The 15862-nt window shown below is 41.0% G+C and overlaps 1 protein-coding gene across 3 annotated transcripts in view; it reads right to left on the bottom strand.

Moving 5' to 3' along the window:
- FYB (FYN binding protein) overlaps nucleotides 1-15862 on the bottom strand; it is a 94181-nt gene that overhangs the window by 53618 nt on the left and 24701 nt on the right. For all 3 annotated transcript variants that reach the window (XM_019517933.1, XM_019517935.1, XM_019517934.1), the window contains exon 2: nucleotides 13434-14601. In XM_019517933.1, coding sequence (XP_019373478.1) covers nucleotides 13434-14574 — 1141 coding nt within the window. In that variant the 5' untranslated portion in view covers nucleotides 14575-14601. The remainder of the gene's footprint in view (nucleotides 1-13433; nucleotides 14602-15862) is intronic.

The following is a 15862-nucleotide window of genomic DNA, read 5'->3' as shown; positions in this document are numbered from 1 at the left end:
ATTTTTAGGCATGCAAATAACTGTCCCTAGACAGAGGACTCCACAGACTTCAACAGGACTATTCTGAGGAATAACATTAGTTCATTGTCAGCAAAAATCTCACCCTTTTGTATCAAACGAAAGGCAAAGACATTGAGTGGTATGGCAGATGTGCAGCATTTGCTGGCATCTGTGAAGTTACCTAAGATCACAGCAGTGGCAGCTTGTAAGGAGGCACACAGAATTATTCATGCTGAAATGTCACATAAAACTCCCTACTGTTTGAAGTGTATCTTTAATATTATTCTTTATTTTAAAAAGATTTATAAACATTAGTCAGTTAATTTTATACCATATGGATTTATTTCTGAAAAAAAAGTAATTTGAATTATTTCAAAATGGAATATGTTCATTCCAAAAATATTCTGATAATTTAAAATAAATCATTCATAAATCATGGATTATGGTCAGAGAGGGCATGACAAGAAAACAAAGGGAGTTATTAGCATGAGCACTCAGTTGTTTTAAAGTGACATTTTGTTTCTCAAATCAACAAGCTGGTGGTGCCTCTGATAAAGAACTCATTATATAGTTTTTACAATATTTAGACCAATTAATGTGGCATAGTATTCTAGTTAAAATTAATTAAAATGTTATGAATATGTAACCTGTGCAAATTTTACTCACATAAGTAGCCTAATGACACATAACTTTACGTTCAAATCTTGCTTTTTTAAATATTTTCCGTTGAAACTTTATATGCAAGCTTTCTCACTGTTCCAAATGTGTACAATCCGTGGTATGGAGGGCTGGGTGAAAATTACACAAAATTAAATATTTCTAGTTTCCAAAAATAATCTTTTAGAATGAAGCCATTGACCAAATGATTAATATGCACTTTAGGCTATTTGTTTAGTGAGTCCCTTACTATTTTTATCATAAAATAATAAAACCATACTTGGTTCTTATATTTATTTAGAAATTAAAACCAAAGTTTTCAAGAATGATCAGTGATTTTGTTTGGTGCAATGTTTAGTTGTTTAATCCTGGACACCTTAAAAGGGCCTGATTTTCAGAGTGTGAGAGCACAGCAATTGGGTATGCAATATCTGAGGCAAGAAAAATCACTTCTCTCAAAACAGAAATAATACGTGCCTAGCCATATACTCCTTAAAAGAATAGGAGTTTTCCTATTCAAAAGTGTACTATTCCTTTAAAACAATAGTCAAATTCTTCATTCATATGTGAGCTTTATGTGCATGACAGCTTTATGTGCATACATGAGGACAGAGACTGGCTTCAGACCTACATTATTTTCATAAGTTCCACTTAGAAGTCTATCCTCCAAAGATTGCCACAAGAACATAGACATAGAATTTTATCACGATGACCACTGACAGATGTGCAGTTCTCCAGAAAGTGCTATGAGTTAAAAGAACACACCCCAACCTGTCCCAAGAGGCATTTGCTGTTTGGCCATGGGGTGGGAGAGGGTGGGGATTGAGCTCCACTTTGGAGCTGATCTAGTGGAGAGAGGCTGCCTGTCTACAGCAGGGGCAGGCAATTATTTCAGGCGGAGGGCCGCTTACTGAATTTTGGCAAGCCATCGAGGGCTGCATGAGCCAGGGGCAGATAATTAATAATTTTCTCAATTTTTTAGGGGCCCTGTGGGCTGGATAGAATGGCCTGGTGGGCCACATCCAGCCTGTGAGCCGCATTTTCTCCGCCCCTGGTTGACAGCCTTTCTCCCCCAGCCCCCTCCCCAGCTCTGGCACTGTCTGCAGGATGGGACAGGGAAACCCCGGGCTGGGGTTTGCCCAGCCTAAACCGGGGGAGGGTGCAAAGCTGAAGGGGGACTCCAATCCACTGCTCCCCCACTTCCCCAGCTCAGGTTGGGCAAACCCCAACCCAGAGCTCCCTCTCCTCCTTTCTTTCCCCTCCCATTTTGAAGACAGCACCAGGGGCAGAGCTGGGCTGCATCAGCCCAGCCCCAATTATGTACAGGGACTAAGAGAAGGCATTCTGCTTTGGATCACCTTCATATGAACCCTCATTACATGAACATTAATTTGTTGCATGATTGGGCACTTTTAAAGCACTCTGCAGCAGTGCACTTTTGTCAGGGCACAGCTGTAGAGAGCTTTCAGGGGGCTGATTGCATGACAAATGTCACTTCTGTCAGTGCCATTTGTTCTTCTTTTTTGGTGGTCATTCTTTTTGGGATTCTTGTCTTTTGTATCCTCGAGCTGGCACAAAGCATCACTTGCCTGTACAAGTCTGTTCATACCCATGGCACAAAATGAATAAGAAATTATGCTAGCAATAATTAACACTTATTGTTGGGGACTTCCAGAAAAAATCCTAGAAGTGCTGGCAACAATCAGAGGCCTTACTTGGGACTCTGGCCTTTCCAGGCTAGTACTCAAGTACTAACAAAGAAGGAGTAGAGGCATCTGCCACCCATTCTTAAACACACAGGAGAACCATCAGTACTTAAGAAGGAGCTTTTTGGCACTGAAAACTACACACAGTGATGCTTGAATGTAACCTCTTTTTTAAACAAGACAGTTGTGCAAATGACAAGAAAAACCCACTTTCTAATGTCACTCATCAGTGGACAAATACCCCAAATACCTTTCTTTCAGACTTCAGGACATAGTACAGTACAAAGTCTGCACATGATCCTCCAATGGATGAGCTCCTTGTAGTCATAAACAAGAGATCTACATTATGAGTAATTATCCCTCCATCTCTAAGGGCCCCACAAGGTCTGATCTTCTCTCTGGCATTATACAAAATCTATGTGAAGCCACTGAAAAAGCTGGCAGGACAATATTGACCAAAGTGCTAACAGCATAGAGATATCGGCTCTGGAGCTGTAGGGTCCTATCACCCTGCTTCCCAGTTTCTCAGTGCTTAGTTAAAATCAGACCTGGAAGAAGAACAACAGACTGAAACAGCGGTGCTCTGCCTCTGGCCTACGAGCCAGATTTGGCCTATGGGGCTCCCCCCAGGTCTCGAAATTCAACAGTGGGAGTATGGTGGCAATTAACATTGCCACCGCTCCCCTACTGCTACTTTTCCAAGCCCTGCAGGCCAAATGACATGAGCCTGCATGTGAGGCTGGGACCATAGGTGTGATCCAGCATGGGGCCCTATATAAAGCATTGGACCTATGTCATACCACTCATCTGGCCAGCGAGGCTGAAAGGTTGGACTAAAGCTAATGTCAGACAAGACTAACATGATGCTATCAGGGAAAATAAATATTAAAGGCTCTATTTCAATATTTGTCTCTATCAAGGATATCTGTCTCAAATGGATTAATTATTCTGAAATCTTTTACTCTCTCACTCCTCATTGCTACTGGATGCCCGTGTAATCACAACAACAAAACACAACTTTAACTTGCCAAAAAACATAATCCCAACCTGCTTGATACAGTTCAGCCTACCCTGATCCTTGCTTTCAAAAAGTCTAGGCTTTGTTACTGATGTACATGTCTCAAAATGAAACAAAACACCCTGAATAAATTCAACTTTTACAGAATACAGCAGTTTGTTTATTTAGTAATACAGATCACTGCAAAGCCACCAACAGTGTTAGCTTCCCAGTGAATTCTGAGTCCGGTACAATCCCTGGGACTGGCTGCAGCTACGTGAAAAATCAAAATCTTCCTCCCCTCATTACATTTGCATCAGGGATTATTTCTCTGGAACAATGAATTGGTTGTGAGTGATAGAACCTTCCCAGGAGATGATTTAGACTGAGGAATTCATTCTTGCAAGGGAGAATGATCCTGGATGTTACTGTTTTCAGAACTAAACACAAAACTAATTTCTTTAATAATTCTTCCTATGCACACAAGTGCACACAAAAGGCACTTACTCTTACATACAAATCAAGTGAAATTAGTGATGTACATAAACTAATCAATTTCCTCTTTCATATGAAAGAGAAAGTGACGTGATGATTTGTATTTTTCAATAATTACAGGAATTCTAGTGATATGTTGATTATACTGCACCCCATAGCAGGGACAATTTTAAAACTGAAGGCAATGAAAAGGAGGCCTGGAGAGTGCAAGACAAATACTGACATCATAGTAAGTGAAGCCAACCTATAATTTAACCAGGGCTTGGGGACTGTGGTGTAGACATTTTAATTACAAAATGAAATGCTTTTGACCAATACCCACCAGTCTTTGCTTCCATCACTTGGGCTTTTATCTTGTAAAAAAGTAATAATTTATAATCCCAGTGGCAAATTAAGATTTCAAAATAACCTTCTCTGTGTTGTGAAGTTCTCCCCAAATTTGTGTAGCAATTAATGAAAAGCAGGCCAAAGCTAAAAGATCTCAGGAAATAAAATGCAGGATTTTAGGCTTGACCCAGAAGGTATTCTTTTTTGACAAGCAGAATCAGCTTAGAGGTGATCCAATCAGATCCCTTGGCTTAACTGTAATTTTTACTCTAATAGTGTCTTATCCCATCCCCCTTTTCCCACCTGACTAGTGTTTCCAATACTTTTTCTAAAAAAACCTTCATAACATGATGAATCCCAGCCCCATCTCACTGCTGATATACTCATCTCCAGCAATGACCACTCTTGTTGGTATACATAGGGCTTTAATTCAAAATGCCATTTACTTAAGAATATGTTTATATCTGTGCTTGTTTAACAAAATACTTAAGCATGTGCTTAATACATTATAATAATCACATAGCACCAAAAGGGCACTAACAAAATTAACACAAATATAGGTGAAGTGAATTAATTCACTTTGAAGTTTAAATAAGTGTTTGTAACATGTTTATAGTAATTGTTCAACTATATTGAATAGTACTAACAGCTATATTTATAATGTTTAATTCCTATGAATTTAATAAAAGTTTTATCATAAGCAGTATTGCAAAACTGAACCCTAAAACCTGCAGAATTGAACCTTAAAACCTGAATGTAGGTTATAAACATATAAATGAGGAGAAGGTGCTCTTGTCCATCTCATTAATGGTATGTAATAAAATACTTATAGGGTGTGTCTACATGAGACAATTTACTATGCAGTAGACTGATCTACTGTGCAGTAAAGCATCATGTCTACACATGCACACCATTTACCGTGCAGTAAATCAGTAAATTAGTCTACTGCAGAGTTAGCTACTACCAGTATATACAGGTAGAAAATTAACTGTGCCGTGGGTACTGTATAGCAGCACAGGTCTAGACGCTGACCAGGAGCAACTGCCTAGATGCTGACTGGGACCAAAACCGGGGGGCCACAGGACGGAGGGAACACCCCCAGTACTGGCACTGCTTAGCTCCTGGCTTCTGCCAAGAGCCAAGCAGAGCCATGATGGGGTAGCTCTCTGCCCCCCGTCCTGGTGTTGCTCAGCTCCCGGCCCCCCACAGGAGCCAGGAGCCAAGCAGTGTTGGGACTGGGGAGCTCTCTACTTTCCTGCCCAGCCAGGGGCTGCCCAGGAGCTGTCCCACTTCTGGGGCAACTTACAACCAGCCCCCAGCTGCTTGGGGATTTCCTGAGCAGCTGGGAGAGCTCTCCTGGCTTGTGTGCATCAGGACCAGTCCCTGTGTTCCCTGCCAGCCCTCTGCAGGGGGCCAGAGCAAGGTAGGAGCAGTCCTTTGCCAGTCTGCTTCCATTGGGAGCAGATTTGCTCCCAACTGGGAGCATGTCTAGACATGCTCCCAGGATAGGCTTACTGTGCAGTATTTTACTGCTCAGTAAGCCTTTATAACATTAATAACACATTTAGATGTGCCCATTATATACAAAGGAAAGGTTGTTCCATGTGTTTGAGAGCAAAGGAAAATGGAGACATTCAGTGGAAGATCCCCAGCAGGTTGAAACTGCAATTGATAAAATTATGGTGATTCTACCCAGCTGCAAACTGCCCTCAATATTTTTATAGATAGCTTTCTTTCGTCCTAAACTAACTCGTCCTCCACCCCCAACCCATGTTTAGTTATTCAAAAAAGAATTGCAAGCCTCACACCAAAGAAAGGTATTGAATGCAATATGTTAAAATACAGGTTTGCAACATTTTTTTACAATGTAGCAATCCCTGTGGTAGGCTTGCTTCCTCTTAACCATATACAACCATAGACGTTATCTGACACAATCTTACTATGGGAAATGCTGGAGTTTAGGTTCCTCCAGAAGTTACTCAGTGTGCATTGCATTATATTTATTCCCTAATCGTCTCAATAGCCTGTCCACCTGTCTGCTCTGCCTGTCTAATGATTTGGTGAATTGTAACAGTAATTGTAATCTTACAGCTGTAATAGTTTTGGGCACTGCCAGTCTCATTCTCAGCTGTGTATGTTGGACTCACTCCACTGATTTAATTGGACCCATAGAATAAAACCTGTCTCCACTGAAGTCAATGGCAAAACCCCTGTTGTGGTTTTAGGGTTTCCCTATTTATAGTAAAGTGGAAGTATTTTGTGCTTTTTCTGCCTTAATTTAAAATAAAAGTCTCTTAGGTGAAGGCACGTGGCTGTAGTTTGTTCATGAAAAAACCCCGATACTCAGTATTTATCAACAGTGGGCACTGAGTTCTGCCTGGGGATTGAAAATATGCACAAGAAAGGATAGGGGTGAGAAAGGTAGTTCAGCTTACCTGCAACACAAAAATCTGACTGCTGAAAGCTGGACATACTGCATTTATAAGATGATAACTCTGCCTCTTGACAAAGATAGTATATTGATTTTGTGCTTTAGACAGACAGTCTTTTTGGGCCAGGTCTGGAGCATCTATTGATCTTATTAATGAAATCAATGAGATCTATTGATGAAAATAATTTTAGTGTCATTATTATTTAGGGGACAACAGTTCTGTATTGCTCCATTTACACAGTAGCTCACCCTACACTGTTCATTATGATTTTCATGGTGACACTATGATGTGGCTCTAAGATCAATATTTTTGTCAGTCAGAGGAGCTTCAAAATCTGCTTCTCCTGCTTCCTAGAGATGTAAAATATTTTAAACTAAAGGCCATTTGAAAACAGAATACTTTGGGCTCTTATTCACTGACATGAATAGGTGATATGTCCTTACCTAACAACTGGAAAGCTCATATCTTCCTTTCCATCAGGACCCAAAGCATATCTGAAGGACTAAATTCTGCTCTCAGTTAAACTGGAGTACATCCAACGTAATTCAACCGACAGCAGTATCAGAACTACCTGCCCAGAAATTTAAGATTTTTTTAGTAAACCCATGGGTGAAGAACTTGTTCTTCAGCTTCTCTTTCAATAATAAGAATGATTAACATCAATATGGAATAGAATCTCAAAATAAAAAGTCCTAGTTTAAATCCTTGCTAGTGACATTAGGTCATAAGTTAAGTTTACTGCACATTTTAAATGCAAGGGTGGACATCTTACTTTTCTGTAAATGACCATGTAATCATAAATGAGGCATTTTGTGAAACTTGCTGCCAGGCTATGCTGATACTGTTGCTTGGACAGCCATTTAAGCCAAACATGACTTTGTAGCATGCTATAGTTCAGTTGCATAATAAGAGTAGCTTCTTCTATTAGATGCTAAAAATAAAGCTGTAGTACAGCTTGGTTTCTATTAAAAATTCACATGTTGTTAGTTTGCCCTTTCTTCAAGACAGTTGTCTCTGGCTCAAGTATTTTTTCTTCCTTTGCAGTTTCATAATGCATGCACCTTTCTGCTGTTCTGTTATACATATATATCTCTTTCCTCATTTAGCACTGGGATAACAGAAAAATGACATTAATCCCTTAAATCCAAAATCCCTAAGTATTTTCCAAATACTTATACACATTATTACCAGTAGATTGTTTTTGGGCTTTAGTTTACAGAGGAGATGATTCACAAACACTGTAGCCTCAGGACTACCTGAGTATTCACAAATAATGAATGATTACAGAAAGAACAGGACATCCAACTTTGTGCTTTTAGGGTAATTGAACAACTCTGATAAGTCCTGTTTTTACAACTTCATTAAGTAAATAATGATCTACTTGAATTAGCTAACTTAAAAAATCTTTTCTTACAGCTCTGAAAGTCACTATTTTGTCTTGCATTCAAATCAGACCTACATTTCCTTGATTCTAATGAACTGTACACGTCATTCAATTAAGAAGGTATCAGTTCTGAAACTGAATTTTAAGATCATCTTTATATTGAAAGTACCAATGCTTGTCATTCACAGGGCAGAAAAGGGAAAGTATTTAAGATTCTGAATCTACACTTGGCTTTATGTGGCTGGATTTCTGTACACACACAGAACTCCACTGAAGTGAACATAAGTGTGAGAGTTACTTTGTGTGATTTATTGTAGAGGTACAGGCTCAGACTGAAAGATATCTGAGACAAGGACTCTTTCATTTGACTTGTTTCAGTGGAAGCTCCCCAGCACACTTTTAGATAGTTAGAAAAAGCAATGATTCTTTCTATTATTTTCTGCTTCTGAAAAGCACAGATCTCCTGTGGGTTAGAACTGACCTGACAGTATACTCCACTATCAGTGGAAATGGCTTTAGGGCTATGGACTATGGCAGTAAGCCCATACACCATCCAGGATGGAATGAGGTTTGCTTACAGAACTGGTTGGGATTATTTCAAAATACTTTGTCATTGGAAAATGCTGCTCGTAAAAAATTAAAATGTCCATGGGAATATATTAGTTTAAAAATGCTTTAATCAAGACAGATTGCTCAGATTTAGGGTGAAATTCCTAGGGAAAGGGAAAGACCTACACCAGAGCAGCTATTTGTCTGCAGTTTGGCCTTCACTTGAGGTGTGAGAGGGCCCAGTCCATTCCACAGCTCTGCCGGATTGAACGAGGGAGTGCTATTTCCCAAGTCAGCATCTTAACTAATGAACTATGGATTCTGGCTCAGTGAATATTTATTTATACAAAGAAGCACACCCCCAGCAGGAAAGATTGAGATAAACTAGTCATAGCAGAGGTGATAGTTTGGCAGCTGGAGCACTCAAATGGTGCCTGGGACACTTGGTGTGGCAGGGCACTGTTTGTGCCTGCCACTTTAAGGGCCCGGAGTTAGCAGCTACCAGGTGCCTGATGAGGGCAGCCATTTTGAATCTGGGGCTGCCCATATAAACAGGGCAGTTCTGTTGCTGGAGGCCAGGCAACAACATTGCCTGGCTGGGTGCTGCTGATATCATCTGGAGGTAAGGGAGGAGTTGTAGGGAAATGGTAAAGAGGCTCCTGGTCCTGGGCATGACCTAAAACTGTACCCTGCCAGGAGTGGGTGGCTTGGTGGGGCTCCCAGTGGTGCAGGAGCTCCCAGGAAATGCCAGGCCAGTTACCACCCTAGTGAAAGGCAGGTTGGGGTGCCTTAACATCAGCCCCCACAACTGGGTGGGTTACCCCTTGTTGGAGGATCAGGAAGGTGGACCCCAGGGAGAAAGAGTAAGGGCCACAGACTCAGGCCTGTCTGGACTTCCCCTTACTAGCCCATGCTTGGGCCAGGACTGGAAGAGTTGAAGGGCCAGGGGCCCACCGTGAGGGATGCCCAAGAGCTGTGTGCCTGGGGTTCTGACTGGCCTGGAGGTGGGCCAGGGCTAGTGAGCCAAAGGTCCCAGGGGGACCTCAGCTGAAGGGGAATCAGTTCAGGGAGCTATGTTGCCTGGTTTGAAGGTGGAAGAGACTGCCTGAGGAGAGGAACCCAGGTGGAGGTTCAGTAGTAGGATTCTGGGGCCCGGTGTGGGGGGCCAGTGATTATAATAACATCTGGATGCCATCAGCGAGGCTTGGGCTGTGGTGTAGGGGAGGAAAGGAGCTGCAGATAGTGCCCCCTGGCATTGGGGTAGGAAGTTGGCAGCCTCCCACTTAATTACATCTTTAATTAACAACAAGGTGTGGTGGGTGAGAATGTGGGTGGTTAACCCAGAAAAGGTGGGTGAGCCATGGTTAAATTGGTCCTGAGAAGGCCTCCTGTTACACTTGGGTTCAAGAACTTCACTAAAGAACAGTGACTTGAACATGAATCTCTTATAAGTCAAGTGCCCCAACCACTGGCACATTGATCACTGGAGACCTTTTTTTTTTTCTGTTTAGAAAAATTCCAAAGGTCTTGACTTGTCAGAAGTCTTCCCACTCCTATGTGGGACATTTCAAGAAGTTTTACCAGAGGGGAAATCCATTTCCTGCCTAGCTCTGTTTGCCCGTTCTCTTACTCAATTCAAAAAAAATCACAGGAGCAGATACAGTATAATACAACTATTGGTTGGGGTTTTGAGGCCAAGGTAACATGAAGTGTTTGCTTTTTGCTGAGGGGGCGGCACTTTCCTGGCACAGCTTTGATTCTTGAAGTGACAGTTGAAAAAACAAGTCTGGTTAACTGTAAAAAGGTACCATCACAGCATAATTTGTATCCCAAGAAATCTAGCAGTAATGACAGTCTGTTTACTTGAAAAAAATTTGCCAGGATCTATTTTAGTTAAGTTACCTGATAATGTACCTTTCTTCAAGTCAGGTTAGGTAGCACACGTGAATATTAGCCATACTCATTGGTAGAAATACTTTGACTTCCATGTGTTCTCCGTTATTGCCAACATCTGTTTCATGCATTCAACAGCATAGATGCATAAAAGCACAATCGTTGCACCAGGGAGTTTGTAACTGAAGGTCCTGATGACTGATACCAGGCGGTCTGCATCCTCGCAGCCTTGTACACATGTGTGGCCACGTGTACGATCAGAACCCCCATACAGATTGGGAAGGGGGGGAAATGGAGTAAGCAAGAGCTTTACAAGAATAAAATCACGAAGGTTGCACATGGATTGCCACATACTGAAATGCACTTTAAACATTTTGGTCTTGCCCTGGCCCAAACGGACAAACTAAAAAGAGTTATCAACCACTGTGGCATTGCTGACTCTTGCAGCATTTGGTGGGTTTTTTCCCCCCCCTAAGGTGTCACTTGTGTAATAACACAGAACTCTCCATTTTCATTTAAAAAGAAATGTCTCTGACTCTTTGGTTAAAGGGAAAATTCTTTTTTGAAAATACAAACCAAATGTATGAAAATATGAACACAAATTAATTAGTGTTTTTAAAAAAAATGCTATTTTTTCTGAGGCTTGGCTATTACTTTTTGAATGTTTGGTGTTGCAGTACTGCTGCTGTTTTTGCTTAATCTCTGTGAGCCTGCTCTATAATTCATGGTCTCATGAACTTAAACTGCACTATCTTCATATTCTGACTGTCAAATGTATTGGCATAAATTGAGAAATTCTGACCAGGGCTCTAAAAACAACGGGCTATTTCCTTAGCTGCTGTAAACTGGCATGGCTATTTCATATTCAATGGAGTTACATAGAAGTAAACCAGGTGAAGAGCTGGTCCCTGCAATGAATTCATGAAAACCCTTCCAAAAATACAAAGAGACACAGGAAAACCAGAACGTAGTTACAGATAACACTGTTTTTAGCTAGTGAGCTCCAGCACCTCACTTACCACCGAGAAGGGATTAACAGCTGAATATAAAGCTGCAATCATATTTAGTGTTCAAAGACTGGCTTTTATTATCAGTGAGACTCACTCAGAGCTTGTATTCTTCCCAGAGTCTTCACCTGGGCAGGATATTTTCAAATGTCTTTGGTTAGGTCTATTTGGCACTATATAAAAACCAGCTACAAAACTGCAAGCATCGCAGCATGCGACAAAAACAAACACGAGTCTTGACTACAGTGAAACTTTTTGTCGGAGCATAATTGCAGAGCTGCAACTGTATCTGTGCAAGCTATTCATGTAAAAAGTGGCTAATGCAGCTTGATCACCTCACAGTCTGCTGTGGGTTTTAAGAGCTCGTGAAATGATTTAAGTGAAGAGCTGCTAGAGAAATTCAAATTACTGATGTAATTATGTAACTAAAGGTCTGACTGACATAGGCTCCAAACTGAAGCCTGGAAAAATCATGAGACTGACTTTAACAATCGTGAGATTTTTTTTTTTACACAATAGTAAAACTGGGGTTTCTTATTTTTCTTCTGGGTTCTGTGGGGTATGCTCAAGTCATGTTTTCCAGCTTTTTTTTTTTTTGCAATTATGAGGGTAGAAATGGGGTTTTCTTTAAAATGAAATAGAGATTTCTATGTAATCACTTACTCTAGAAGCTGGTTCTTTAAGAAAAACACCAACTATTTTAAGATTTGTGATATAATTGTAAGTGCAGGCAATACTTATATAGCTCAATGAAAAGTCCAATTAACAAGTCATTTAAAGATTTCCAGAAAGTGCTTCCTACAGAAAATCTCTACCTACAGACAGACCTTAAGCCAAGCTAAGTGAGAATTTACATGTTCAGCACCTCTGAAAATCTGATCATTTCTGCTTAAGAGCCTAACGTAGATACTTGAGAACCTAACTTTAGGTACTAATGTTAAGGGAGAAATGTTTCAGATTTGTAAGACCGTATTCTTGAACAGCCTCAGCAAATTGAACCCAAAGCAATAGTGGTTGCACCACATCTTAGAAATAACCCCAGATCCTTCAGCTAGATCTGTATAGGAAAGGTATCTGCCCATGCAACATACAGGACAACGTTACCTATCTTGAACATAAAAAAACAATTGTTACTATAAGAAACTGCAGTATTTGGGGCATATAAATAAGTACTTACAAATATTTCAAGCACATTTGTAGAAGGTTGATATCTACAGCAAAATATCAATGTTTATATTGAGATGGTCCCAAGTCTAAAACTTTAGCTTTGGATTTCAACCATCACAAAATTCAGTGACCCTTGTTCCTTCATAAAATAAGGGCCAGATCTTTAGCTGATATAAATTCACACACAATTATTTTTTACCTGTGCAAAGGAAATGGAGCTAAAATGGTTTATACGTACTTATAATCATGCTCCAGAGTGGCTTGTAAAGCCTGGATTCAGATTGGGTTATGAAATCCAAGCAACTTTAATTCAGGGGACATTCAGTGAAGGTCTATCTTTATAAAGACATATTAAAAAGAAGGTATCTCACTTCTAAGTCATGTACTGTGGTTGGTCCTTGTAACCACCACATCTTTGTGTTTTTACTAGAGGTCAATGTATATCATATGTGTAGCTATCAGTCTCCCTTCCAGGAAATGACTGTGAGAAGGGCATGCTACTCAATGTGTCATTTAAAGGAAATCAGAAATAAAGGCCTGGTAAAAGTCATGCTTGAAATATTTGATTCAAGTTATACCACAACTAAGCATTTTTCAGAAACAAGTAAACTAAGCAAAGTGGCCACCTGTCCCATGTTCTGTACGATAGGTGAAGGCATCACATTTTTAATTTTGCTCTGTGCAGATTGGTAATGCAAGTACAGCCTAGGACTCAAGCAGGGTTTGCACGATGCAGGGTTGCATGCGTCAGCAATCAATGCACACTGACAGGAGTTTCACCTTGAATGAATTAAGTAATAAGTGGGGAAAAAGACTCACTGTCTTTTGTAGTATGTCTCCGAAATCGTTCCAGGTCCACCTTAGGGGGTCTGCTGGGCTTCTGAGGAGCAGGACCCACTGTAAAGGCGGGAGGCAATGTTTTCCGTTTCGGGGTGGTGGAACTCTTGTCCCCATCTTCTTTTTCACTGAAGCTGCTTGACGGTCCTGCTGCAGCAAGCCTGACAGCTGGCTTGGGGAATTTAGGGGGAACTGAACTTGAGTCTTCCTGGTTCATTTTACTGAGGAAAATACTCTTGGCAATACCAGTCCTCTTTTCTTCAGTCTTTTCCTCACCAGTTTTTAGGATGCTCGGAGCTCGAACAATCCGATCGGCAACAGGTTTCAGAGCCACATTGGGAAAATGGCCAGCTGTAGAATCTGGGCTGTTATTGCTATTTTCCTCTCTTTCCTTTGCTGTCCTAAACGAGTGGCCTTTTGGTCTGGGGCCTATCTGGCCTGGAGGTCCCTTATGCAGAAAAACATTTCTATTGGACGCGTCTTCATTGTGGGAGGTATCAGGGGCCAGAGGAGGTTTTTGGCTAAGAGGTGGTTTGGGGAAAGGAAGCTTCGGGTCATTTTCCTGTGATGCAGCAGCAAACTTTTCTTTCTTCCCAGCTATTTTGGGGAACACGGGTTTTGGCTCACTCTCATGCTGTGGTACAGAATTCAAAGGTGGCTTAGGCCCCAGCACAGGCTTTAAGTCATGGTCCTGGGTGTTTGAGCCAAGGTACTTGTTTCCAGGAGGTTTGGGAAACACTGGCTTTGGCTCCTCTTTTCCCAGGTCACTAGGCTTGGACCCCAAAGGCTTGGGGAATCCAGGTCTTCCGTCATCTTCTCTGTTAGCTGCATGAGGTGGAGTCCCAAACCTGTGTGCCACTGGGCTATGTTTCAAATATGGAGGCTTTGGATCCTTGTCTGTCTTATCATCAATAGGAGGTTTTATTCCTAATGGAGGTTTAGGAGATGCAGACTTGGGGAAGGCGTGGGGCCCAGAAGGAGGACCTGCGTTCCCGTGACTGGTAAATTTCTCAAGTGCAGCTTTTCTAGCCTGTAGTCCTGAAGACTGCTCTGGGAGTCGGAAGGGTCGACTGTTAACCAAAACATCCTCTGCTGCGTTGTTACCAGTATTGAATTTCGCCATGAGGGACTTCACATCTGCCTTGCCATCCTGCAGATGCAAAGAACAAGGCAAGAAAAAAAAGAAGAGACAGCAACAAATGAGAAGTCTTAGTCACAATGTTCACATATACTGTACAATGAAGGATTTCCTGGTCTGAGGCTTTTAGTGATGTTGATTGGTTGGGGAGCTATTGTAGCATGTCTTCCTGTATGGCTAAAGAAGTGGAGTGTTTTGTTCTCAGTTCTGTGGTTAAACAATTTTTCAAAGTTTTCAGTGCACGTTGATTTTTGATGATGGATCCTACACTGGCTGTACTTACTTACTGTCATTTTTGTCCTCCTTTTTTATTTGCAAAACCTGGAAGCAACACTTGTTTTACATATGCATAATACACCTCTCGAACTTTAAAAATAGTAGTCCAAAATAAAAATTGGACTTGTCAGTCAAGCTGGGTTGGGCTCCCTGAAATTTGTATTGCATTTGTGTTATTCTTGCATTTGCGTACTTTTGCCTTCCACGTTACTGTACTAAGGCCCATGAGCTGTCTATTCACCCATGAAAAACTTGAACAATTTATTTCTGGATCAGGTTTGCTGAATTTTTAATATCATTAGCCAATTTAGCCCTTTCAAACAATTTGTTCGCTGTATTGTGCTAGAACTTTAAATAACATAAAAAAACAAACAAATGTGAGTCTCATATGAATCCAGGTAGTCAGAGAGACCTCAGCCTCACTTGTATAATACCCCAATGTTATCTTAATCCATCTTTTTCTTTTTATACAGCAGAGGGAAGAAGCTGACAATCATTATAGATATAATCAGATTTAAGTTAACTACTGCTGCTGGGTAGCAGCCGCCCTTACCCATCCACCTACACACATACTTGAGACTGCTTGTCGGTTTCCAAAAGTAGTGGTTTACCTAACATGAACAGAAAATTAGGTGTCAGAAATGGAAATCAAGAATCCACAGTTCTGACTGCACTCTTTAACACTATATTACTTACTGTCATATTACAGATATTTTAAAAACTCAGAACCCTAGTGATCAAACATGTTAAAAGTCTACCCTTTGGAGCTTAAACACTTCAGATACTTGTACTTAGGCATCATATACATGTATATCAGGTACTCAGGTACCTGGACACACCACCACCACCCTAGATATAGATATCTATCTATATCTATAGATAGATAGATACACCTGGTGTGTGTGTGTGTGTGTCCAGGTACCTCACACACACACACACACACACACACACACACACACACACACACACACACACACACACACACACACACACACAC

The sequence above is a fragment of the Gavialis gangeticus genome, unplaced genomic scaffold (assembly GCF_001723915.1).
Source record: "Gavialis gangeticus isolate Ggan-Ray unplaced genomic scaffold, GavGan_comp1, whole genome shotgun sequence".
Lineage (NCBI taxonomy): Eukaryota > Metazoa > Chordata > Crocodylia > Gavialidae > Gavialis > Gavialis gangeticus.
The sequence above is the reverse complement of the archived record's forward strand: the minus strand, read 5'-3'. Positions and strand labels throughout refer to the sequence as shown.